The sequence below is a fragment of the Atractosteus spatula genome, chromosome 16, assembly GCF_055471065.1.
Source record: "Atractosteus spatula isolate fAtrSpa1 chromosome 16, fAtrSpa1.hap1, whole genome shotgun sequence".
NCBI classification, from domain to species: domain Eukaryota; kingdom Metazoa; phylum Chordata; class Actinopteri; order Semionotiformes; family Lepisosteidae; genus Atractosteus; species Atractosteus spatula.
In genome coordinates, this window is record NC_142721.1 from 3,665,693 (window position 1) to 3,693,117 (window position 27,425).

A 27,425-nucleotide genomic window follows, 5' to 3' on the forward strand; every position below is an offset into this window, starting at 1 on the left:
GGGACAGAGCTCAATCATAATCAGTCATCAAATACAGTTTCGACCAGGAATAAAAATGGGCATTACTTTCTGGTTGACTCCCATATAAATATGTTTTTTAATTTTGTTTCTGCATTCACTTCACAGCCGACCTCCGTGGTTTGATCTCCCACCTCCACCTTACCCTCCTGACACTGAAGAGTTATCCCCTGGCGACTTGCCCCCCTACCAGCCCAGGAGAGGCAGCACCTACTCCCCGGGGACCCCTGGAGCCGAGGGCGGAGAGACTGGCTCACAGGACAGGTCAGAGCAGCAGCTGTAGCCACACGGGAGCATACAGGGGGCAGTCCAGCAGCAGAAAAGCACTTCCAGCTCTCCACCATGGTGCCTGAGAACATTCAGACAAGTTGAACAGCTGTACTCTCAACTCTGCGGACCCCCCAACAGCAGAGCACTCCTCGTCCTCTGCCCACGAGATGAGAAACCTGGTAGCATTTGGCTGCAGCCTAGTCTCTCCCTCTCACCCTCATGGACTACGATCTGTGCAAAACGAGCGTTCATGTACTAAATCATCGCTCAACATTGGACCAGGATTTATTTATTTTCCAAAAAGGACGCTAGATGAACTAAATTTGAAAAACATTGGCCTTAATCAAGGATTCAGATGGAAGGTAAATTCTAGTCCAGCTGCACTTGTGCCTTGCAGGTCATCACTTTGGAGTTGTTTCTCAATACATCCAGCTGGCTCCATAACAACAACCTCAACCACCTCATAGCTTCACACTTACATGTCTGACTGGGTCTCTGAGGTTCCTTTAGGGGATCAGACAATGGCTGAAAGACTGGTCACAAGTGAAAATTGTAATAACATATCTGCCATATTGACTTAAGATAGTTGTTCGAGCTGAACACATACTCATTTTAAATGTCCTAAATGGTCTTTCTACAGATTTCTAACAGATACCATATGTTCTAAACATTTTTACTTTCAGTTTTAGAGAATGGTATTTATATTGAACTCCACCTCCAGCACTTTTTGTTTTTATTTGTGCTTTCCAAAATCACTGTTTAATATGTAATATAATACAGCCTTTCCATGTTTCATGCAGTCCAGAAACTCACCTTACCACTTCATACAAAGCATGGTGGTAAAAAACATCATTGAAAAATATGTGTATATAGTAACATTACATATGCCTAAAAATATTGAAGTATTTTTCCACATATAAAGAAATATATTTTAAAGATGTATTCTTTTTTATTAAAATGTGATTGTGGAGCTCATTGACATATTGAAAAAAGTGCAGTAAGACAATTTGTTTTTGTCAAAAAATATTATTTTCAATATTTGAATATGTTAATAAAATATTTTCCTATATTTGTGAGAGGCACAAATGTAACAAATGAGTATTAGAACTCACAAACAGCATTTGTCATGTTTTTTTGCCTCTCAGTATATTGTATTTCTCTAGCCAATTTCAATTGATTAAGTGAATATTTTAAAAGCAAGATAAAGCTAGATTTAGGTCAGGATGTGAAACACTGGCAAGTGTTAAAATTGTGACGTCTTGTGTTTCCTTATAATAAACGTGGGTGTCTCTTTGGAGTTGACAGGCTGTTGCAACCCACAGCAGAACTGAGGTTTCTTGAGCACCACCGAAGAAGCTCCCAAACAAATGAAAATCCCAATTTATCTCCCAATCTGGAATTCCAAAACCAGTAAAAGGCTTCAGAAAATAGAAAGTCATAAAAAGGGCATTTGGCATTTCCTGATGGCAGTGGGGTTTGAAGTTGTGTATTTATCAGGCCATATGCGAGCTGAAGGACAATAAACAATCAGTCACGATTTGTTCTCCTGCCCTGGGTGGCCAAAGGGAAGACACAGAAGCAAGGTTAGTCTTGTAGTTTACTAGCACATTCATTGCTACCCTCTGCTGTATCAACAATCCATTAATTTGCTGCACTGAGAACAAGTTATTTTCTTATGAGTTTTCCTCAGTGAGATTTACTGGCTATGTTGTTTTATACTACACCAGTTAAACCGATTTGCAGTGAGTGGAGTGATTTTCCATTAGAACATTAAGTGATCCTCTAAACTGCTGATTAACTGTCGTCTTCCCTTCATTTCCAGTGCACCCATTTGTAAAATATTAAGAATGCATCCATACAACACTTGCTATGCTGCACCAGTCATTCATAAATGGAAGCTGTCTCCATAGGTTTTCAAGTGACCGTTGATATAGATAGCTCCTTGATTTTGTTTGCCTTTTTAATTATTTTTAGTTCAGTTGTGTAAAATAATTCTCAAATAGAAAGTAATGTTTTGTGAATTGCAGTCTGATATTCAATGTAGAAAATGTTATAATGATTACACCAAAAAAGAAGAGAGAAGTAATGATAACATGATAACAAGGTCCAGGCATAGTTTTACACCATGTTCACAAAGTCTTATTTGAATAACTATTATAAGGATCTTCAAATTAGATGTTACCATCTTACATACTGTATAGTATCGAGGCTTCTGTACTGATTGAGATTGTGATTGAGAGTTTCACAGTCTCAGGTAGACTTGCATCCAGAAAGTTTTGCACAGTGCCCTGGTCCCATGGGACAGAAGGACTTATAAGAGAACAGTTTTACACCTGTGTCTCTGGTAATGTACTTTACATAGTCTTCTCATCCTTTCCCAAACTGCTCTAATTTTAGGATACGATATTGCATAATATTGCATTGTTGATTATATCAGGCAACCACTGACAATTTCATGGAATCCAAGTAAATCAGATTTTAAATTGAAACTGACAATGTTACAAAACAGTATGTGTAATGCAAGTGAATTCATTAGTGATGGTATGCACATCTAGACATAAAAATTGTGCTAGAGTAGTAATGGACTGTATATATCAAGTAGAATCTGATATATGCTGTGTCTGCATGTTGGTTTTAGGAAAAAAAGATAGAAGAGCTTCATGTGATATTCTGACTCCCTGAACCTCTCAGCATCTTTTAAGTGGGATAACTGGTGATCAGTGATGCATTTGTTATGATATTAAGAAAGCTATGGGCTTCTAATACGGGACATCCCTTATTATCCCAATAAGGGCAGTGCGGTGGCTCTGTGGCTCAGGATCTGCGCCTGTGGCTGGAAGGTTGCTGGTTCGTATCCCGCAGCCGGCAGAGGAATCCTACTCCGTTGGGCCCCTGAGCAAGGCCCTTAACCCCAACTGCTCCAGGGGCGCCATATAAATGGCTGACCCTGCACTCTGAACCCAAGCTTCTCCCCTTGTCCGTGTGTCTCATAGAGAGCAAGTTGGGGTACACGAGAACACAAATTCCTAATACAAGAAATTGTATATGGCCAATAAAGTGATATTATCTTATATTAAAAGCTGTCAATGTTTGCTCACATAAACCTTATCATTATTCATCTGTGGATGCCTCTTATAAAGTTCATCTGAATGGTATTCTGGAGTGAATGCATAGCTTACTGTAGCATGTACTGCTACACTATAAGGAATCAGCAAGTCAACTACTTATGCAGTGGAAAGTTATATGATTCAAATTGTCAGAAAATGCTTTCCCATTACCAGTACTGAAAATGAGGCATACATTTCAAATAATGAAAAGGGAATTTCACTTTGCAGTTAAAAAGTTTTTATCTGGTTCCTACCAAGCATTTAAATGGAATGAGTTATGCAGCTCACCCAAAAAGTCTCTGATGAGAATTGAAATCCTTAAATTAAATTTTATTTTGAAATGTTTCTTGTAAAGTTATGGACTGTGATCCTCTTTAGTAAAATTAATCTTAAGCGAGAATCTCTATAGACAAGGCCAGGAGGATGATACTCCATGGAAGAACATTTTTATGCCTGGCACTTCCACTGGTGTGCTCAAAAGATGGGAGAGGACCTTTAATGCCATCACTACAGTTTAAATCAAGAGAATCGCTCAGCTCTGAAAACTCAGCTGTATATTAAGGCTGAGTCATCGGGATCATGCTGGGAACCTTACTGTTTGACAGCAGTCATTTCTGCTCTGCTCAGACTGGAGTCTGTATAGCTGTGTAAATAGTATTATTTAATGAAAAAAATATTTGAAGGATTTGAAGTTTCTTTTTTGTTTATTTTTCATTTTTCTTCTGTTTTTCTAGTCTGTCTGATTTAACTTACCGTGAATGACACTGTACACTTGCTAAACTATTCACCTTTGTTTCAAACACATACTGGTTCTGTAAGTAGGAATTGGTAGGAGAACAGAAATTTTGCTTTGAACCATGTAGGAAGACAGATGTTTCACGCTGATTAATGTGATCAAATCCCTAGCCTGTAAGTCTGTCTACCACTGGGCTTATATGAATGATGGTTAACTGGGTTTCTCACCTGGTCTTGTCATGAGATACCTCAGCCTTCCATCAATAAACAGTAACTGTTTTTGGAATATTAAAATTATTTTCCTGAACAACACAAATACCATATGCATATCCATACATAAGGTACCACAAGGGAACAATGCAAAGCCAAGATAAACAGCATTTTCAAACTGGTTTGTAAAAATGAAAACTTAAATCTTTCATTTAAAAATGTTATGTTAAGACTCTTTAATGCTGACTTCAGTCTGTTCCACTTGCAGTCTAATCATTAATTCAGTGGAAACAGCAATGCTGGAGTTTTGGCTTTCTGTTAAGGGAAAGGTATCTCTCACTGGCATTTTAACTATAACAAACTTCTGTCCACTAATGACATTCTGACATCCACTAATGTCTAATGGAATCACTGCCTACTGTACATATGTGGACCCGGAGAGGCCGAACAGTTTCACATCTCACAGAATCAGGTGGTTCTTGAAGTTTTGTTTTACCTTCAAAAGCAGTCTTCATCTCAGTTTCAGTGTGGCATCCTAAGGGGTATTTATATGAACCATACATATAGCTGAACTGTAGGTTTCTTGTTTGGTTTTAGGTCTAGTACAATTTTCTGTTTGATATTGGATCTCAACAGATCAGATTCTGTGTATCAAACAACCATAACGAGTCAATTAAATGCTCCTTCATTGCAGTGCTTGCATACTGTACATCAGGCTGCTCACACAAGTCAATGGTTCTGTTGTTTACCCTGTGCTTCTGATCAATTAATATGTGTGGGAGGATAAGAGTTTCAATTAACGTACTGACAGCTGTAATCCTGAAGACACCTTTTAAACTAAAAACATTGCAGTATATGACACACGACAACTGCATGTTTAGAAATTTGAGACAATTAAAAAGATGAGGTACTGTATTAAGCAATCATGTTTGTAACAGTTCTATGTATTTCTGTTAAAATGCTCTACCAGTTCCTTCTGAATGTATTTAATGGGCCATTAATCATTCTGCTACTAGGCATCAAGCCTTCAGAAAACTCACAATCCAAAGATTAATATTTATTCAAGGTTTCTTTAAAAGATCAGCTTCAAGCCTTCATTCTGTATCTGTTGGGGCCAGAAATCTTTCATTCCGTGTTTAACTGAGATTAAATTCAGGGTAAACACAGGAGCACAGCAAATAGTCTAAATGAGATATGTTTCCATTCTAATTCACACTGTACATCAAACTGGAAGATTATTCTCAGGTGAAGAGGAACAGCTATAATGTGTGTCCCTTTTATAGCTTTTTGTAAATCTACTGACTGTACAGTTTGTTTTCACATCATGAACTTTTTAAACCCTGCTGGGGGCTGTTTCATGAAGCAGGTTTAAATAATTCAGGATTTTCTCAAGTTAGCCAATAAGTGACTTCAGGATTGCTCTGGTTTCGCAAAGGCAAACTCTGGTTTATGTTATCTGCTTAAAGTGATTCAGGCTTAAACAATCTGACTAACTGCATTCATGCCACACTTCAGTAAGCAAGAAGGGGCGACCATCGCATTCCTCATCTGCACCACCAAAACCACAGGGAAAGAACATGCCTCTTAATTCAGTGACCTTGAATTACAGCTCTATCAAACACTAAAATCTGTTGCAATAGCGAGGAGCTATACTGTAGCTGCTGCAAAAGCCAGAGAAGACACCTAGCGAAGAATTGCCAATAAGTTGAATGTGGAAGTGAAATATCTCAAGCTAAGACAAAACTATAAAAATTGTGCAAGCACACATGTATTGGCGTTACTCAGCTTACATTGGTATAGCGTTGAAGAGGAACTCCTCATTAAACCATTGTGCAGCTGTACAATGTTGTTTTTATGCAGCAGTAACGTTACAAAGCTGAACCCCGATGGGGGGATCTGGGGGTGGGTCAAGACTAAATTCAAAGTAGTAGTGTAACATACAGTGTAGTGCAATCCTCCGACTGAAAATGTTTTCTAATCTTAGCCAACAAGAAGAAAGTTAGACTGGAGGAGGAGCAATTCTCTTCAGCACAATAAAGAATATATTCCTTTAGAGAAAGTGTCTCCATTATCCCCAAGGGACAATTTGTTTTACAGCGCAGACCATATAAAGCAAAATACACAAACAATCAATACATATAAACACGAGCAGGAGAATCAACTGCTGAGCAGCATGAAAGAGAACATGAACCTGTTGGTTTTTAAATTGGGAAATCTGTATCTGGGTTCTGAGGGGAGTAGTTGGAGCTCATTAAACAAAGGGTGTGAAGGGTCATCAAGATGGAATATACTTTATACAAGACAAATCCTTTACTGAGATATTGTCTTTTTCCCCAACATTCTTCTGGACGAAATCGAGTTGTACAGGTGATGCTTTTCCCTCCCAAACTGCAGAAAGTCTTATCCGGGTAAAAATGTGACCAAATTATAATTTGAAAACAATGTAGCCTACAGTAGAAGACACTGTTTCACTAGAATGGTGCTCAGCCATGATGTCTGGCTCAGCTCTGCCACACTGGTGAATGGGAGGAAGGTCACCAGAGTGCGAAGGTGGGGGAGGAACTCTCCTTCCTACAGGTGGCAATGCCAGGCAGCACAGCACATGCGACAGTGATGTCACCCGCAGACAGAGTAATGTCCATGTTGCTGATGTGACACCGTGCATCACACAGCAAACAGTGGGATGATGGAAACTGTATTATCTAGGTAGTGTCTAGGTAACACCCACTGCTGGCACGCACGTTTAAAAACTGGTGGAAATGATTGATATTTTTATTGTCTTTTGTGCAATTAATGTTAATATTTTTTAGACTAGAAATTTATTTTTTAACCGTACATTGATGCTGTGAATTTAATTCAACATCGGGCCCTGTGTGGGCTTTAATGAGGAATGTTTATGCAGTCCAGAGTGCTAAATATATTAGGAAATGCTGCAAGAAATGTTTAGATCACAGTACACAGCTACAGGGAACAGAAGCTATATTTACAGTGAATAGAATTACATATGAGAATATTACCAGCTATTTCATCAGACCTCTCTTTGATGGTATGGCCAGGAGATAACATGAATGCACACAAAAACTGTTTTAGTGCAAATACCACTTTCCTAATTGCACGACACACTTTACTGAAGTTTTCTAAGTCACCAACACAGTAAAAAAAGTACACTAGTCACAATGAATCTCAGTCCTTTAGGTGGACTTTGAGTTTCTTTTAATACTGAGCTATGACAAGCTGTATTAACAATGTATGGCCTTAAGAGATCATGAATATAAAGTAAAAAGTAAAGGTTTATTCCATGCTGAAAAGAGAAGAAAGGAAACACAACATTTAGGCTCACACCCGAAGAAGACTCCACAGTCGAAACATTGCATTTCCTTTGGAATAAACCTTTACTTGTTTCTTTGCAGCCTACACAAGCTGACACAGCTACCTACATAAATATAAAGTATACTGTTTGCTGAAACGGTATCTTTCAAATAAAAATGATCAGCAGCCTGTAAGGGGTTTTGGAGATCTCCAAACTTTCATTCTCTGCAAGGCTCTGATGTCAACTGGATCCCTGAAGAAATGTGAGTTGAGCTCTGAACCTTCAGACAGGATAAGTCTGACTTAACCTCCCCCTGAGCAGATTAAGAATAGAGGATATGTTGCTGTAGTTGCTTAACCAGATACAATTCCATCTTGCTTTTTGAAATAAAAAATCCAGGCTTTTGTCCACAAGTTTCCTAAGTTTACAGATCAATCTTGCTTTGTGAAACAGCCCCCTGATGTTGTCCACTTGGTATACAACTGCTTTCTTTCGGATGGACTCCTGTATTATGGAGTTCTGTATTATGTTACCGATATGCTTTTTATTGTTTTCTAAGAAATGTATAAATGTAAAGTAATATAAATGATTTCACCCCTAATTTGTTGTCTGTATTTTTTTAAACTAGAAAAAGGAAGTTTCATTCTTTTCCTGGAGAATGATTTATTTTCCACCACTGGTTTCATTTAATAAAAACCGTATATTTTGTTCTCTTATCGAAGGTAATCCTGTATTTTCGGTGTCTGTGGTATATAAAATCAAATTCCTTCATTCATAACCCCTTACCCCTGAAATTTCTTTTAGCAATACCACTTAATTGCAGGTTCCCAAACTGCTTTAAGGCATCAGAAACTGTTTTTAATCTTTTGTCTGAGATCTTTTTTTTTACCATTTTACAATTATGCATCCACTAATCCATCGTCTAACCAGTTTATGCACAACGACCACTGACCTAAAGGAAACATTTTACGCAAGATCAGGAAAATAATAAAGTGTTAATAAATGTTGCTTTTTTGTTTTCAAGTTCCTTAATCACAAAGTCATTGCTTTATCTCAAGTTGCTTTATCTAAGTTCATTGCTGATGTTTGTTAAAGTGATTGAAAATATCACCAGACCAGGCAGCTCCGTAATCTTTCACAGGTTAATAAAATTTCATCCAAAGTCTCAAATTTCATATTTCCGTGTGACTTTGAAGATTGAAATGTAATTTTTCATATACAAAACGTGGTATAGCCCTGTTTTCCTTAGTTTACTTCGCTTGTTTTGAGTCGAGCCTGCTCATTATGAATGGACACGATGTGTCACTACTGTTGTGCAGGGATAGAAGAGATGACGTTCAATTTCACTTAAACTGCGAGCAGAGAATGAAACAGATCTTTTAAAAAAAACTCTGCGATATGCACTCACCCACTGGCAAGGAGCATCAACTATCAGCACTTGGAGTCCACGCTGTCGCTACGTCACAGAAGTGCGGCCTTGGAGGAGGAGCTTAGAGCGCAGCGCGAGAACTGGGACACGGCTTTAATTGTCTATTGTGCACGCGCAAAAGTAATTCGCACGGGACCCCCTTTTTAAAAGTTTTTTATATATAATTGTAATGTTTAACATACAAATGTAATTATTGGAGAAGATTATCCCCACAAGGCATGGGCATTGGACCGGATGTGAACTCGAGGCAGGATTTCTTCCACCGACTAACCAATGGCTCACATTGAGGAGGTTACAAAAATTAACCAAAAGTATTTTGCCCACAGGATAGAGAAAATTAAATGTCACCACAGTGAAGGAATTCTCTCAAAGTAGAATCTTGACTGATCATATTTGCAACTCAGTCTAAAAAATACATACTAACAGTTTATAATTTATATATATATTATAATATTTATTCTATATATTCATAAAGAGCAAAAGGCATTGCTGCTGCCTGCTAAACTAATTTTAATGTTTACACTGTATATACAATACATATTAAACAGGAGATGAGACAGAGAGATGGGGTTGATATTATGAGGATCTATCATATTGTCCCGGGTGTTATACGCCAGCTACAGTCGGGCCTGCAATCTCTTTATTACTTCGAAACCAGTTCTGCAACAACAGGCTTTGAGTAAATCCACAACATCCTAATAAGATTCAGGTCCTGGAGGCTGAGATGTTCAATCCATAACTTTAATCTTTTTTGCAGAAATTCCTTTTTTAGATTTTGCAGAATACCTAGAGTTGTTACCTTGCCAGAATACAAACTTCAATCAAATAAGCTTTCTGGCAGTTGGTGACACACTTCTCAATATTTTGCACGATTTTATGTTTCCTTCCATAACACTGCATGTTTATTATTTGGCATAGGAAACTTTTCTTTGAATCCATGTGTATGTGTCAAAGTGACAGACGTGGGAGAAGGTCAGCACCTTGGGGCACATATACAGTATGTTATTGGTGGGTACCGTGCTTTTTTCTCTTCTATGTCTGCTTACCTCTCCTTTTCAGATCTTCATCAAGATAATCCAGTAGACAGTGGCCCTCATGGGACTGTGACATACTGTTTGCCTAAACACCCGTCCATTACCGTACTGTCACAGGTGTCATCTGAAGTGTGTGGAGGTGCTGAACCAGTGGCAACTGGACCTGAAACACAGGAACAGGATGGAAACGATGAAGAAGTGAAGGAACAGACGACCACCACAACACCTGCTGTCAGACACGGTCTGCAAGGAGCCCCCTGCTTACTTACTTACTTCTGCTTTCCAACCTGTGATGGCCCAGACTTTCTTGCCTCTTTTTCAAGTCCTGGGAGACGTTTTAGCTTATTGTCACTGGACAGTATGGAGAGCAGATTAGGCCAACAAGTCTCAGCCAGTGGAGGTCAGAGGGCTGGGATGTTCTCTCACATTCTGCCCTGTTTTGTGGTCCATGGCAGGAGAGGAAACAAAGAATATACTATTGGGGACTGAGGAGCACAACAAAAGTGTTACATGAAGTTTTCCTTCTTTGATACAACATTATAAGACAAATCAGGATAGTGGCCAGAGATGATTGAGGGAAGTGGCCTTGGGGATTTTTTTTTGTAAAGCCAAAGGGAGAGACGGGACTGTGCAGCCTTCAGGAAGTGCCCTCTGTTTTCTTTTTCTCCTGCCCTGCTGTTGGCTGTGGACTGCAGTGTTGTTTTTTTCTGATGCAGTGATACCTTGTATTAGTAAGTAGCGTGCAGAGTAAAACTAACACAAAAATGACTGGTCTTGTGTTGGTTTGTGGTTTCGCTAGAGGCTCTGGGTCTAACCGGAAAGCTCATCCTAGAAGGATAACTTTAAAATTGCCAGGACACATAGCTGGCTATAATTCCTGCTGCGGAGACTATTGAGACACATGTGTAAGTTGTGAACTTGTATAAGATAGTTTAAATCTCTAGGAGTGACATATTTTTTAAATGCTTCATCTGGTTGTATTTTGGGTCTGTAAGAACTGGGGAGGGATCAATAAAAAAATTAATATTAATTTCTTCTGTATGGAGGTGCATATTCTCATGATGGTAGAGATTCAATACATAATTAATGTAAAGAGTTATAGGCATGAACACTGTGCTTAGGTGAACCCTCTGTATTGTTAGAGTCTGCTGTGTGCTGTTGATCAGCTCTTAACAAGAGGTTTCTTATTGCAGTGTTGCCTTGTATAACAATACTGACACCTGCTGGCTGCAAAAAGTGGATTTACACATGAAAACTCATCATTTTCGGTGGATCTGTGTATACAATTATTGGACTCTTGGTCTGGCTGTAGCACCTCTGCATCACAGCTCTTGTGTCCTGAGGTTCTGCCCGGGCACTGTGTGTGTGGAGCTTGTATTCTTACTACAGTATGTCCACATGGGTTATCTCTTGGTTCTATCTGTTATTACAACCGATTTGAAATCCCCACATCCTTATTCCTGAAACCAAGTTGAATGAAGTATTTTTGTATATCTGTGACTTTGTATGTGAAATATTTCCTTAACCAATTATAAAAGTGAGAGAAGGTTATAGATTGAAAGCAGACATCCAGCCTACAGTATGTTCTTGTTCAGAGTGCTGTTGCTTTTTTATAAAAAATCAAGGTGCACCTTGGAATTCAGCAGTGACAATGCACTGCAAGTTGACATGGAAAAGAACTTGAAAGATTCCATTATGAGTCATGCAAAGAAAGACAGGATTAGTACACCATCACTGAAAATAGTTTGATTGATTGGTAATTGATCATGTAAAAGATAAAATGAAGATGGTTGTAGAGTAAAAAGAAAATGTATAAAATGTTTAGTTGAAGCTTTTCGTCTTATTCAGGTTAATTAAACGTGCATCAGAGAACAATGAAGTCCCTGTTCTTGAGTGGGATTGTGAGTGATAGGTGGCTTTAAGAGAAAGATTAAGGGGGAAATGCAGATTAAAAGGAGGGACACCTGAGCTAAATGTGGGCTCTCAGAGGGAGTGGAATTCCACATGAGGGAAAAGAACTGACCGGACAGGCTCTGTGTGGGTTTAGTCTGCAAGAGAAGTTGATAAGAGCAGCCAGGAGGAAAATGGTTTCGGTCTGCATCTAGGCTTCAGCATGGAAGAATGGAGCGCGAGAACTCTGGCAGGAGATCTGAGAAGCAACAGGTTAAGCTCGTTAATAACCTTGTGTTGCTCAGTGACCAAGGGACTCTTGAGAAAATACAGCTTAGGCTACGCGGTGGGGCACGTCAAGCGCTGGACAGGCTGACTGCGTAATAGTTTGTTTGCCAGGCTCAATGGGTTGATGTGAAGAATGGGGCTTCCTAACATGACAAGACCTGGGAATAAATGGTATAGGCTTTTGGAATTCTAGTCAAACCAATCCTACAGCTCACCCCAAAAAACAGAAAATGCCTTGTTTTTCAGTTATATTGCTTTAGTTACTAATTTAACAATTGGATGAATCTTTTACCCTGTTTCATTCGGGACATTTTATCACTCCTTATCATTGCACCAGGTTTAGTCCTTGTTTGGAAAATTAGATGTATTTATTTCTGTATGAGGGATCTATACCCATCTCCTTGAGCTCCTGTTTGAACAGTTTATTTGCTCATATTTCACAGTACAGTGAGGAGCTACATACCTCCTTGTTCCTGAGCTCTCGAGTTCTTCCCTGTCTCTGCTCTGCTATTGGAATGTATGGAATGGACTGGAACAGACTGTGCCTTTGTGTTGATGATATTTTGGTATCTCTTGGTGGGGAGCTGCGTCAGCATGCGTAGGCTGCAAAGGAACAAGTAATAGGTTTATTCCATGCTGAAAAAAAGAAGAAAGAGAACACAACGTTTCGGCCGTGGAGCCTTCTTCAGGTGAAGAAGGCTCCACGGCCGAAACGTTGTGTTCTCTTTCTTCTTTTTTTCAGCATGGAATAAACCTATTACTTGTTCTTTTGGTATCTCTGGCTCACACTCCTCTTTACTTCATATATCACAACCTTGACAAAAATCAGGGTACAAAAGTTTACATTTCTAATCAATCCATAAACCTTTTATTATACTTCATGCATCTCTGATCAGCATTATCTCCAATGGCTTTAGGTAGCTTAGAATCTCAGCTGTAGAGTGTTTTTGTTCATACTGAGAAAAAAATATATATTTCCAAGTTCATTTTGTATGACAAAGACTAAGTGATTAAAAAACAGTGCTTTGATTTATCTTCATAGTAAAGCTTCCAGTTGTTATTAGCTTAGGAGAAACATTTTTAATTGGTTCATATTTATATATGATATAGAGCATGCAATTATTTAATGGTTAACTGACATTCTTGATCATTTTATGAGTCTTTGAGTGCTTGAATGAGTTGGTTTTGATACATTTAAAATGATATTTTACACGCTACATTGCTTACTAAATTCTGACTTACTCCCTTATACTGTAAGTCGGAAAAGTACTCTTTACTTTCAGCCCACAAAGTTCATGATGTCATCAGTGTGTGTGTGTGGGATTTCAATCTGCTGCCAGTAATATCAAAGCCTACATTCCCGTGGGAATTTACTTAAAGCACAGGAGATCTAATTTCAATTAAGCGTTCAATTAGAATCAGGTGAAGCGAATGCTTGCTCTGTAATCCTTTCAATAACTTTTTATTAAATAGTAATGGAATCTTGCATTGAATGCTCCAATTCATATGTATGTATGTTTTATTTAAGAACTCACCTGGAGAGTTTTGCTGAAGTACAAATAAGAAAAGTGAAATCAACATAACTGAGTCATCACGCTTTTCAAAAAGCCAATGCAGAAAGGTTCGTTAGCATTTTCCTGCACATTTCCTGCATGCCCTGTTAGCAATGACAGATTCACGTACCCTTGGGACACCATCACTCAATGTAAGGTGTCTGTCACTGTTTATTTTTGTCCCATTAGTCTGAATTGAAGTGGCGGAAAAAAATAAATATTTCTAAGAGGAAAAATGTGTTTCTGAATCTAAAACAGATATACCCTAACAACTGACTGTTAACATTTTGGGAAGTATAAGAATGCAAGCACTGTTGAATGTCAGCAAAATGAAATGCTTTAGCAATTGGAAATTAAATTGGAATTGCTCAAGATGATGATAAGACGACTACTTCTACTATGCAACCTAAACTATTCTGTTATTTTGTATTTGTTTTGCCTATTCTGTAAGATAAAAAAAAGTCTAAAATGTTGGGAACCCCTTAGTTCACCAGCTAATCTGCATGGCAGTCCCAGTGTTGAGGTGCCAAGGGGGAGCTCGATAAAGTGTCTGAACCTTCACCATCTTGTGTCTGCAGACACCCAAGATACAACAGAACCATCTCCCTGAGTTCACCGGTGTTGGCTGGAGTTTTCTCCGACCCTTCAGTATGAGATTATATTCTCTTGACAAACCCCTGGAAATCACACGAGCATGAGCCCCATGACCGGTGGCCTGAAGCCTGTTGAATGTTTGAGTGATGTCCAGTATAGAGGCAGTATCGGCTATGAGAGAGTGTTAGCTTCGAGGCACTGCTAAGGACTAACCAAATGGCACACCTTCTGCTCAGCACTTCTCAGGTGAGCTGAGCTTCTACTCTCTTCATCACTACAGTAGCGTTTTATTCATGTTTTGTCAAACTACTCAACTTGTGGATGTCATTAAAAAACACGTAAGAATATTACCTGGAGAACATTTCTCACACAGCTAACCAACATAGTGTGATAATCTTTTGCCTTTATTCTTTACATAGATTTCAGATTTAAACTGGTAGCTTTGGCATGGCCTTTGACAATTTGACTTTGATTATTTTACTGCTGTTATATTTTAAAATATGTACCCAAAAGACTGCAGTGTGATAGTATTTTTTTTCTAAAACTCAAAGCAGTTACCATTTTTAAACATATTAGTTCAGGTGGGCAGCTGCATCAGCATGCGTAGGCTGCAAAGGAACAAGTAATAGGTTTATTCCATGCTGAAAAAAAGAAGAAAGAAAACACAACGTTTCGGCCGTGGAGCCTTCGTCAGGTGTGAGAAAGACTCCACGGTCGAAACGTGTTTTCTTTCTTCTTTTTTTCAGCATGGAATAAACCTATTACTTGTTCATTTTTAAACGTATGTGCAGGTACATTGACTGGGCTAAAAGAACTCTGCTCTTTCAACTCATGCAAATAACATGTGACTAGAAGACATGGATTAATGTTGTTTTTTATATACCAAGAGTGATCTGGAATCTAACTACAAAACATATGGTGGAAATGCTATTGACGATTATAAATCAGAAGCAACATATGTGTTGTGTTTGAGTAATTCTACTTCTCTGAGTTGGGCTCTAAGCTACAAATTGTGAAAAAAAAAACCATAGTAGAACAATAACATCTTGAAAGTTCTCATTATGGACTCTAATCATTGTTTATGAATGTTTTGCCATATGGAATGTCCTATTTTGCTTACTATAAAAACAAATATTTCACTTTGCTTTGCTTTGGGTAAACTGTGGGAAAAGTGAACTTCATGGGCAGCCGGACTTCAGTTTCCTCCCATGGGAAAACTGGGCCACACGAATCTGTACTCCAGCTTGTGAGGGTCAGAACCAACAGAGAGTGTCTGGAGAATTCAGAACCCTGGACAATAAAGCTGTCAGTCTGGTAGGAGGTCTCTAAAAGAGCTCAAACTGAAGCTCCTGCCAGTGGATCCCAGTGCGGAATTGGAATGAATTCTGGGGATCTTGTCCATCAGTTTGGACACGGCCCGCCGCCTGAAGGAAGTGGGAGAGGAGCTGAGCTGCTTCATAATTTCCCCATAAAGAGTGTGGAAGACAGCCGCTGTCTCTTCACAGCTGTCCCTGACTGATATTTCAAAGAAAGGAAGTTTCAGTCCCCCGGAGAGCTTCTCTCCGTCCTCCGTGGTCACCATCCTGTCAAACTCCAGGTCCTTCTTGTTGGCAACAATGAGTATTGGCAGAGGCTCGCTAACTGCTTTCCGAGAGCCTGAATTAATATGGTTGACCAGGAAACAGAGCCTCATCACTTCATCAAAGCTGCACCTATCCGTCACAGAGTAGACGATAAGAAAGCCATCACCCCACTTAATCTTTTCTTCAAGCAGTAAAGTGTCTTCTTCCTGTAAGAACAGGGAACAGGAATTTGTGCATTTAATTCAAAGTAACTTACAAATGAGAAACAGAAAAGGAAGACAAAGCAATAAACCATTTTATTGGCATATACTTCAGAGGATTTAGGAATGAAAATGAACTAAAAGATTAAATGTTTTCAGAATCTATATGGGTTAGATGTACAAAAAGCATAAAAAAGGCATAGGAGTATTTTACACGCCACCATATCACTCATAATTTAGTCTCTTATAATGGAATAGGACATATATAACAAATATGTCATTATCATGGGAAATTTCTTCACACAAACTGCTAATCCATCAGGGATGTCAGCAGCTAGAATTTAACTAGCAGACATGGCTAGACACTGCACTCTTACTCAGGCTCTCCAAATGAATACTAGAGGCAATGCCTGTATTGATCTAGTCTTATCAATAAACACAGAGTGAGATTTTGAGTGGAACGTATTTGCACACCACTCTACAATGCATTTTTTTCAGTGGGAAAGTATTATTATTAAACTATTACAGATACTTTGATCTTGAGTTTTGCTTTTCCTAAGGCTGATGGGACAGAATGAATCCATGTTTCTAGTGTAATCAGAAAATAAACATAAAAGATTATTGCAGATATTCAAATAAAAAGATCTACAGCTTATAGATATATGCATACAATAATAAAATCATTTAAATGTGGATTTCTTTTCTGTGGCACTTTTGTAATATAAAACTTATCCTGTATCAGTCTCAGCTTCCACTTCAGCTTTCTCCTAAGTTCTAGATATGGCTAAAGTGCCTTGATTAGAGTCTGTTCCATTACCCTTTGACTTTGAAAGTGATATGAATAGGCATTTGAAGAGTATACCCTGAAAATTACAACTTTCCTCCACTACTGTGTTAACAATTACTGTATGTAGCTTAGAGGATACAACTGCATTGCTGGCTACCAAATGACAGACATTCCAGAGAGGAGGTGTGAGGGTATTCTGGTTAGCACTCTGAGCCCTTTTCAGAGTCTCTCAACCTAGGTATGCACATTGTTACTTCTCCACCTGATTTGCGTGTCATACCAAGTAGAGCAAAGTGTAGTGGTTTCGGACTGACATTTTACTTTTTTGTTGTCAATATTGTTTGTTGATAGGATTTGCAAATGAGAAATCAGAAGTGAGATTCAGCCCCACTCATTAAGCGCTGTATAGTTAACAACAGTTAACAGTTAATAACAACAGCAATAAAAGTAACATGTAGATTTTCTGCAGCAGGTTTTTCCTTAAAATATAATGTATAGTGAATGAAGAACATATCATTTTTCAGCTGAAAGAGTTCTGATGTCTTGTGTGTTTCTAAGAACCAAACAATAATCAGATTGTCTGTGTTACAGAAATGAGCCAACAGTATCTTATTCATCCAACTGTTATATCTATTTTACCACTAAATTAGAAACTGCAACTCAGAAGCTGAAAAAAAATCCAAATGCGACATATAAGAGAGTGCAGTGAAACATTTAGCTGTGTGAACATTTCATTTACAAACCCCAGCAGTATTAGAGCTGAATTCTCAGTATGTACTGTGAGACAGGGCCATTTTATTAGGAGCATGCTGAGCACCCGAGCATATTGCTCACACTTAGATGAAAACAAAATGAGTGTCTAGCTACAACTGGAGTCATTAAATACAGTGATAATGTTGTTCTCCCTAATCCCACACAGGTCAATAAAGATTTTAAGGACTTCAATTCACATCTACCTCTGAAGTCTACACTGACCTGAATAAGATCAAAGAATTCTTGAAACCACTACAATTATCCCAATTGCCTACTGAACAGATGGGGCTTTAAGAAGCCCCTGAAGACCTTGCAGATCTGAAGGATAAATCTTTGAAAAAAACAGAGATCCCCTGACCTTGATCACATTCTACCTGAGAAACTGCTGGCCGGCAGTGCAGGATCAGATTGACACATTAGTCTTAATTCTATACAATTAAATTCTACAATGTGTCTTCCTAGACAACAAAACAAGTTTGAGTTTCATTGTCACCCTAACGTTCCAAACCAGCCCGTGAGGACCAGATCAGGCCACCAGTCTGTACGTCAGGGACACAATCATCCGATTGATCACCATACTCAAGCCCAAACCCTCACAAATCCACTGCTCTGACATTACGCTACAGGAGTCGTGCACTTCCCTGCCTGCTTCAGGAAGCTGTCTCTGCGAGATCCTAATTCTCTTAATCTTTGCTTTCCTTTTAGCTCCCTCTCCCTCTCAAGCAGTACTGAACTGGGGGCGTTCCAGTCCAGTGAGCCGCACCACAGCAGGCTCCCCCCCAGTCCCCCAGCTTCGCACGCAGTCTGCCTGCATCTACCCAAGCCCCGCATTTAAATCTCAATCTCCGTCTGTTAGGCTGACGGTGCACTGCAGCGTGACGCGGCATTAACACTATAAAAAGGTAATGATCCATTAAAATGCACAAGCTTAAGGCCACTTTAACTGTAACATTGAACTTTTTGCAAAATTTCTAAGTGAACATGATCACACCTGGGCCACTCAACACATTATAATCAGTCAGGCTTTCTGAAAGGCCAGTTTGCTTCTTCTAACATACAATATGGCACCATTTTGCCATTATAGATATTTTTACCAGGTTTAACCAGGTGATGAGGTGAGGTGAGGACACAGGAATCGGGAATAGTGCCATGTGTGGTGATGTTTTCAGTGCAGAAAAAAGTGCCTCTACTGTTTTAACATTCACTAGAACCATTGACACAGTCGATATGTTAATATTGCCTGATATTAACACATCTAAACATTATCATTCACTTTGTTCTAGTAACTTTCTTTTGTGTTTTATACATTATATTTCTATCTCAGTCCCCATTGTCATACCATGTTTTTATTTTTTTGTGAATTTTATTAATATAAATTGGACAAAATCACATTTTAGCACCTTTGAAAATCCTTTACTTATTTAGGCATTCAAATTTTCTACATTCTGAATATTCTTAAGAGAGAATATGCTATATGTTCATAAAAAAACTTTGCAACACCATAAAGTTATACAGTGGTTTGGTTGTTATTAACTTTACATACATGCATTTTTATTGGGCTTTTCAGTTAGGGTCTTTAGGAGGTGGTTTGATCCTAGGACATTATTCTCTTGGCAAAACTCTGCAAGCATTAAGTAAACCAATTAAGCTTCAGGATCTTTGATTTCATCCCTTGAGGGTAGGATATTTGGCACAAAGTCAGCTGCTTTCTCCTTTTTATACTTATATTTTTCAAAGTCTCGCTGATCTGGAATCATTTTTCGTTACTGCTTCTCAGCTTTTCACATATTTTCCTGGGTGCTCGAAAAGTGTTCACACTCAGTGAAATTTTGTTGATAAAGGTGTGCACACATTTTAGGATCTAAAGGAAACCCACTGACCTCCCAGTTTCCTACTAAATGTATTGTATCTCAGGCTCCACTCAGCACTGGTTTCTTATGGGTGCTGAGGGACATTGCCCCATTTTATCACCTTGCGGATGGCTCATTTTCAAAATCTCCTACAAATGGTCTGGTCTCACCCTGCATCATTTTTGGAACAGGTATATGTTTATTCCATACTGAAAGGAAAAGAAAAGAGACGCAACATTTCGGCTGTGAAGCCTTCTTCTGTGGGGCTGAAACATTGTGTCTCTGTTCTGTTTTATTCCATGTCCTTTCAGCAGGTAATAAACCTTTACTTGTTCCTGCACAGCCCACGCATGCTGACACAGATCCCTGCACGAACTTCTACAGCATATTTGTATCATAGATACAGCCAGTTGTTTTCTAGTCGACGATAAAGAAAACTAAACTCTGCCTACTAAAAGCCTGGACAGCAGTCTTGAATGGAGATTCAATGGAGATTAAATTTGTGGAGATTATTTTTTTCTTATTATAAAATTGAATTTAACCGTTAATCCATTTTGAACTTGTTCATATAATCTACTGTATGTATTTCAGTCTATAACACCACACACAGTTCCTAAAATATATAAAATCAGCATTTAAAGCAAATATACATGTAGATACCTCAACTGTGATTTCTGTTTAAAGTGGTTTAAATTCCCTTAATGTTCTCAGAGCATCCTGGAGATTTTTGGTCTGGTGGTCAGGTGACTGGTTAAACTGGTTTTCTTTCCCCTTTTTCTCTCCCTATAGCAGAATTCACACGTTTGCAACCCCTCTCTATGGAGGTTTGTCTATGCAAAGGTGTCTGGGATCCCTGCGTCCCTGCGGTTCACTGTAACAACATAAACATTTTTTATCCTCACAAACTATACATTTTATTTATTATAAATGACTACAAATCAGATATTGTGTTAAATTAAATTAAATTCTGGTGAATTGTTTTCAATTATTCAAACCAGTTACATTTCTGATTCACTTTGAGATTCAATTTATTAAGTATTCAATTATTACTGCATGTATGAATAATGTAAATGTTTTACATAGTGTGATATACAAATTTAATAAAATGTTATTATAGAATACATATTGTTTATGATATTTTACTATTACAGAAATAGTTTATATTACCCTCAAGAGGCAATTAAAGTATAACTTGTGCATTGGCCAGGAATCAAACCCGGGCCTCCTGCTTCACAGGCAATATATTTAGCTAAATTGAAAAATACAAACATTACTTAGTGATGGGTTCATTTAATCTGAAGGTTCATTTTCCAGTAATCTAAAAATAAATATTACATTTAATATATTATATTTAATAATATTACAACTACAAATAAATATATTACTGATGTTATAATTGCTTGCATAGGAAGTGAAACCAGACGAACCAGAAGTATTTTTAAATAAAACGATATCAATAAAAAATGCTTAATGAAAACTTAGACAAAATTAGTAAGAAACACAATAAAAAGTTGAATATTATTAATCAAAAAACATTTTGTCCTAATTATCGTGGCATTGTGGCAAAAGTGTGGTTTCTGCTTATGTTCTGCATTTATGTACGGTTTACTTAAAACCAATCACAAAACTTCTAGAAGAAAGGAGTCAACAAACTGAGATTAAACTATTAAATCTATTAAAAATGAAACCACAAAAAATCCATTGTGATAGTAACGTTTCGTCAGAAAATTTAAAATGAAAATTGTCATCAATTTGAGCTAATTAAACAATATTTCTCTTATTTGTGTTAAACAAAAAATCTATATTACTGATACACTGTGATATTTATAAAGAGGACAGAGGACACCTTAAAAAGCAGTGCACCCAGTAAGTACTCACCTGGCCCGCTGTGTCCAAGATTTCAAAGTGCACAACATCCCCATTAATGGATGCTTCATGTCTATAAATGGTTTCTGTGTGGGAATAAGCAATAAAATAATCTGATGAAACAGGAAAAAGCTAGAGTAAAAATAGTAAAGTAAACAAAAAAATACTAAAATATTTGTAAAGTTAGTATAATATTACCAAAATTATGAAGGCCAAAGCTTATAGAGTTTATACTGCTTATAAAGCTTTCCAATGTGATTACCCAAATCATTTCTCTTAGCGTTTTTATGACTGGGTTGTTGCTGTAACATGGCTTGTAAATGTATTCAGTGTTTTTGTTTTTTACCTCCTGGAGTTCAAAACAAATATTGTGAGATTTAATATTTAATATTTAATAATATTATTTATTATTATAATAATATTTAATTTTGCTGAGATACAATTTTTTTATTACTTTTATGAGCTTGTGTATAGTTTACAGATAATCTATATGAATTTAAAGTAATTAATGTGCATGCCCATTTTCTACAGGAATATTTTTAGATATATAAAATACTCATTTTTATATCCTATTCTTTGTCCCTGTGATACTTCTAAAAAGGCATAGTAAAGAGTATGCAATCTACATGAAAAAAACTGCAACTGACAAAACAGTCTTTTTCATTCTATCCTTTACAGTATTTCTTCATCTTAAATAATGTAATGCAAAATTAATTAACATATTAATGTAAATTTAACACCAACACTTATTTAATTGCTAAACACAGAGTCTGTACAGAGAGCATGTTTGTTATTTAATTCTGTACACACTACACTCCGATTCTTCATCTGTTGAGATACTTTACCTTAAGAATGAGATAGTGTGCTAAGCAAAAGACATCATTTTCTATAACTTTATCAGTTTCTGTAACATGAAGTGAAAAGAGGACGCAATTATCTCCTTTACTGAACAATGCTTAGACTGGGCCAGCAACTTCTTTAAAGAGGAACTGCAGTCCCAATTTCTCTGTCCGGTTATATCTTGGTAACAAAGAAATTAATTGGCAGTATTGCAAAATTTTACAAATTCCGAATCAAACACAAAATTGTGGACTATGTGAAAGTACTGTATAAATCACTGTATTGATGCAATCCCTGGTCTCTCCACGGGCGAGAGCAAGAGTTTATGCAAATTGCCTTGTGAAGCGGCCCTTCCCGCTCACTAGTCACCATAATGAGTAGAGTAATGTGATGTACAAGCAAATAAGTGCAGATTGTGTAGCAGACATTTCACCACAAAAATGTTCCAACATGATCTGCATGCAAAGTTAACAAGTTGTATATGTCAGCAAAGTCGCCTCGAAGTCCAGCGCAACATTTCTATTAGATTAAAAGAGATGTATTCACAAGCCTGCTTGTTTAATATAGTAGTGCTGCTTCACCTCAGTGGAAGTTTGGGTGCCTCATTCATTTGCAGAATGTGGCTCTGTGCATACCTGGGAATTTTGTCTACATTGTGATGTGAATTGGAGGTTTAACACATTACTGTGTAAATTCTACTTTCATTGTAGTTTGAAATGCACTCATCAATGCCCACTCTTTCTAGCCCCATAATATAAAAGTAGCATTGCAGCTCCCCTTCAAAGATCCCACAGCAGTACCTGAGAGGGGACTTGATGGACGCTCATGTTCTAATCAAAATCTCATCATAAAGACATGAGAAACTTCAAAAAAGGTATGCAAAATTCACATTCATAAGATTTGTAAGAACTCTGTGTCTATCTGGACTAATGCATTCCCTAAACCACTGAATCCTGACTCTAGTCCTTGGAAACCCCTATATCAGCAACTACTCATCTCAACTGAACTAGTAATCAGAGTTATTAACTGATGCATTTCATTGACCCACTTGTATGTTTTGACTTTGTTTACCTGTTTCTGCACTTAAGCCTTGGTTTAAAAACACCTGACCTAAGGTGTATTGTTTCAACAAGTTCAAGTTCAGAGTGCAATGTTTTATACAGCCTTTCCTCATATTGCTTATTGCCAGTTTACTACCTTTTTTCCTTCTAAACATATTAATCTGAGATGAAATCATGATGAAAAGACACAGGGAGGAATGACAAGTTGTCAAACATTTATTTGATAGTTTTTTTCTTTTGAAGAGGTTTAATTGCTTACATTTTAGGCAACGTCTGAATGAGAGGAATGCTGAAATACAGAAATTAGTATAGAGGTGATAACAATTACAAACACTATTCAACTTTTAATAGCTGGGTGTATTAAAATACTCAAAATATGCCTCAAATCTAAATTTGAGATCAATTAGCCTGTACTGTACTTAAAACCCCAGTGTGAACAAAAACAGCTACACAGAGAACCCCAGAAACAGAGTTGAACGCCACTGTCCTAAATTATTGAGAAAACACATGTAATTTAAATCAATTTAACATCAAAAAACATCCTTGGCTATTATCGAAATACCAGTAATTTTCTTCTTCACCTCTTGAAGTACCTACCAAGAGTTGGATCATATTCCCCAATAAATCGTTTTGTGATGAACCGCACAGTCATGGCTACAAAACATCAGAAAGATTATATTTATTATAACATTGTACAAAATATTGAAATACGTGCATGCAAGGATAAGAACAGGAAAACCAAAAAGACAACAGTCTCACAGTAATAGTTTTCTAGCAAGGGATGTACAGTAAATTTGATTAAAAACAAATAAAAAGCAAATAAAAAAAGGTGGGACATATGCTCCAGAAAAGGCACTATTAACAAACTGTTTCAGTTTGTTAAAAGTTGAATGACACTGCTTTCCACAGAATCTAACTATAAACAGGAAACAAAATGTATAAAATGAAAACAAATTATACATTTTAAAAAGGCTAGTTTTAGGACTTAGGACTACCCATAGAACTTCATTTTCTGGTGTTGTAGATTCAACTGTAAATTACAGTTATTCGTGTGCAGAAACTACTCATCACTTATCTGGCCCGACGCTCCACACACTCAACAGAAATACAAACACCTCGGGCTCACAGTTGACATTGCACAGTTTGAAGTGTAAAAACATGGAATCGGCTATGTGTGTTGCAGTGCAAATGTGTAGGGTTTCCACATACTCAAGGGACGTAATACTGAGCTAAGGAACTGAACTAGTGGCATCTTTAAAACTGGAGTTGCATCAACAAATGTTGATGCCATGTTGGAATACAAGAAAAACATCTTGCACTTTAAGAAGCCCAGAGATACAAATAAAATAGGATAATACCTAAACTGAATAGTGAGAATAATATCACAAAATTACACATTTGTCCTTACAAATAGAAGACTTCAGGGAGGTTAGATTCACACATTCTGAAAGCGAAGCAAAACTGAACGAAGTACTTGATGTGATATGAACCTTGTCTGACAAAGACTTATCTACTGTGCTTGTCAGTATTAATAATCCATTCACGAACAGATGAGCAGGGGGAGCCTTACTGTGCCTTATACTTATTTACATTTTCAGGGGTCGGGATGGTTTCTTTCGGTTTCTGTAATTCTAGATACACACCCTTAGTAAACACTTGACAAAGGAAAGATCCAGTACTTGAGTTAAAAGTTTAATAAAAATGAACTTGTTCCACCGTTGCAAAATGTCGCTTAGCAAACGTACTAAAGCTTAACAGCACATAATACCGTGTGTAAATAAACGTAACTTCATTGTATATAATCAAAAAGGAACTAATACGACTATTCATTCCTGAAAATAATACCTACACCCAGGGAACTCTCTAAAGTGTTGGGAAATGTATAGATTAAAAGCAGAGTCCCAGCTGTTTAATGGCTTTAATGTTCATTCCGACGTCTCTCATCTGTCGCCTGCCTTGAAAACAGAAGTTAGCATAAACGATAAAGTAAATGAAAAGCAGTTTACCCGTTTTCCCAACTGCGCCTTGTCCTAAAACCACTATCCTGACAGTTCTCGAGGACGGAAGGCTTCCCGATCTCCGCAGGGGTCTCGGCAAAGTGAAATTTGAAGTCATCCCGAAATCCTTAAAAAGGTCTCCGATGAAAGCATATCAAAATGAGAAGGCTGCATAAACTCACAGCTCCGATTGTTATCTCCCCTCTTGTCTCATGTTCTGATAAACAGTGGATTTAGACCAACGTCCCTGTATTTTTCCAGAAGTAAAGTCGCTTGAGAGTTGAGCGAGAGGTAAATCGCAGGCTTACGGCTACTGTTCTGGCGCAACTCGGCGAAGCAAGAGCGAGCGTCTTCGCTGCTCCTCCTCCTTGCCACTCGCAGATTATGCTGACTTTCGAAAAATAATTTGATAAACCCAAGGCTATGGCAGTGCAGATCTTGCAAAAAAAATATATCAAATTGACTCAATGTTTTTAGGAATCACTGGTGTATCACTGAATTACTCTGACTACCAAACATTACTTTGTGGTGTCCCAGAACCCAAATTTGCTGATTTAACACGTGTACAATTGGTCAATAATCTTCAAGGTCATTAAGGTCACTGCTATTGATTACTTGTCTAGGCGCACGAGGGTTAATACAGTTTAGAAGGACTAATATATATAATAACGTGTCAATAAATTGTGTGATATTATTACTCTTGGAGTACCACGACAGAAATACAGTACAGCGTTAGATTGTTGTGCTTTAACAAGAGCACTGCTGACGACATTGGCATTTTTTTCCCCTCTGTTGTGCTTAATATGGTGAATTCTTAGTGATCATTTTCAAAATTAAGAATCATCATTGGTTTCTTAGTTCGTGTTTTGTGTAAGTCATTGTCTCACTTCAGTAGTCAGCTTGTGTCACAGCAGCAGTATAAAAAGTTTAGCCAACAGACGGACATTACATTTGGCTGGGATTATTTTCCGGAACTGTCATATAGTTCGTGACACAATGTTGACAATGAAAAAAAAAGGATGAAGAACTATAGCTGGTTCTTACACACATGAATAGCAAGTGTAACAAATCCTCTTTTTGCTGGTTTTAATGATCTGGGCTCTTCAGTATCAGTAGAAATGCGACTGCAATGTTCAAAAATTAATTGCTTCTCTCTACTTGAAGCCAAGTAAAACATTTTCAAAGTTTTGTTAGTATTTTTCACTGTGCCAGTTTTAAAGTAAAGCTTTGTACTTGTACTGTACATTTTGTACTATGATAATGTTAACCTTTACATTTTTTATCTTTTTTTCCCTACAACAATAACATGCACTTCAAGGCTGTTCGTTTCTTGGCGTACAGAACCATCAGCCAGTTGAACAAGTTTGTTTGGCTATTTATCTGACAGTGCCTTTATGTGAATAGCTAAATAAACTGCTGAAAAAAAATTAAGAGTGCAACTCTAGCAGCACTATGACTGTACACTGTACTGAGTACAGTAGCACTCCAAGATTATTTTTCAGGTCCGACAACATTTTTTGTTTTCCACTGTACTAGTTAGCAGTTTCCTGTCCAGGGTGCATCCCGCCTTGTATCCACAACCGTGAACAGGATGAAAAGATTAGAAAATAAATGAATAAGACTATTTTTCATAGCACTATAAGATTATTTAATTTTTTTGATACGATTACTCATGAGAACCATGGAAGGCTATCTCAAGTTTTAAGTTAAAATGGCAAAAACGTTACTATTGTTGTCAAATGGACAATACATATTTTTTTTTATTCAATTGCTTTGAAAAGCAGATATGTGTGTGTCTGGCAACACCCATGTAATTGAGTGAGCACCAAACGGTTCTCAAAGCAACACAAACCTCCACAGGGTGAAACTGCAAAGTCAATAAAAAGGCGAAAAATGTCAAATATTATCACACTAATGAAGACAGAATTAAAAGGTGCCCTAGTGGGAGAAGAATGTGGGATGGTGAAGGTTAATCTTAATTTTACAATACAGTGTTTATTTCTTTATCATTAATATCATTCAACATTTATTTTAACAGGAGTTTGAAAGA

At 37.5% G+C, this 27,425-nt stretch overlaps 2 protein-coding genes across 2 annotated transcripts in view; one reads left to right on the plus strand and one right to left on the minus strand.

Moving 5' to 3' along the window:
• ldlrad3 (low density lipoprotein receptor class A domain containing 3) overlaps positions 1–8,251 on the plus strand; it is a 78,288-nt gene extending 70,037 nt beyond the window's left edge. Inside the window, exon 6 of the mRNA XM_088934715.1 lies at positions 127–8,251. Coding sequence (XP_088790841.1) covers positions 127–301 — 175 coding nt within the window. The 3' untranslated portion in view covers positions 302–8,251. The remainder of the gene's footprint in view (positions 1–126) is intronic.
• A 6,572-nt stretch (positions 8,252–14,823) lies between these two features.
• Positions 14,824–25,695, minus strand: LOC148819380 (ras-related and estrogen-regulated growth inhibitor-like). The gene is made up of 4 exons (XM_088934932.1): positions 25,385–25,695; positions 23,976–24,032; positions 21,490–21,563; positions 14,824–16,227 (listed from the first exon to the last, which is right to left on the minus strand). The coding sequence occupies exons 1-4, from the start codon at positions 25,491–25,493 to the stop codon at positions 15,745–15,747; spliced, it is 723 nt and encodes a 240-aa protein (XP_088791058.1). The 5' UTR covers positions 25,494–25,695; the 3' UTR covers positions 14,824–15,744.
• Positions 25,696–27,425: the final 1,730 nt, after the last annotated feature.

What these genes read in the sequence shown, in the direction of transcription:
- LOC148819380 (XM_088934932.1), bottom strand. Translation starts at nt 25,493, where the DNA reads ATGACTTCAAATTTCACTTTGCCGAGACCCCTGCGGAGATCGGGAAGC. An exon ending in AGGCGCAGTTGGGAAAACGG is followed by an intron (nt 24,033 to 25,384) that starts GTAAACTGCTTT and finishes GATGTTTTGTAG; the next exon opens with CCATGACTGTGCGGTTCATC. An exon ending in TCTTGGACACAGCGGGCCAG is followed by an intron (nt 16,228 to 21,489) that starts GTGAGTACTTAC and finishes CTGTTCTTACAG; the next exon opens with GAAGAAGACACTTTACTGCT.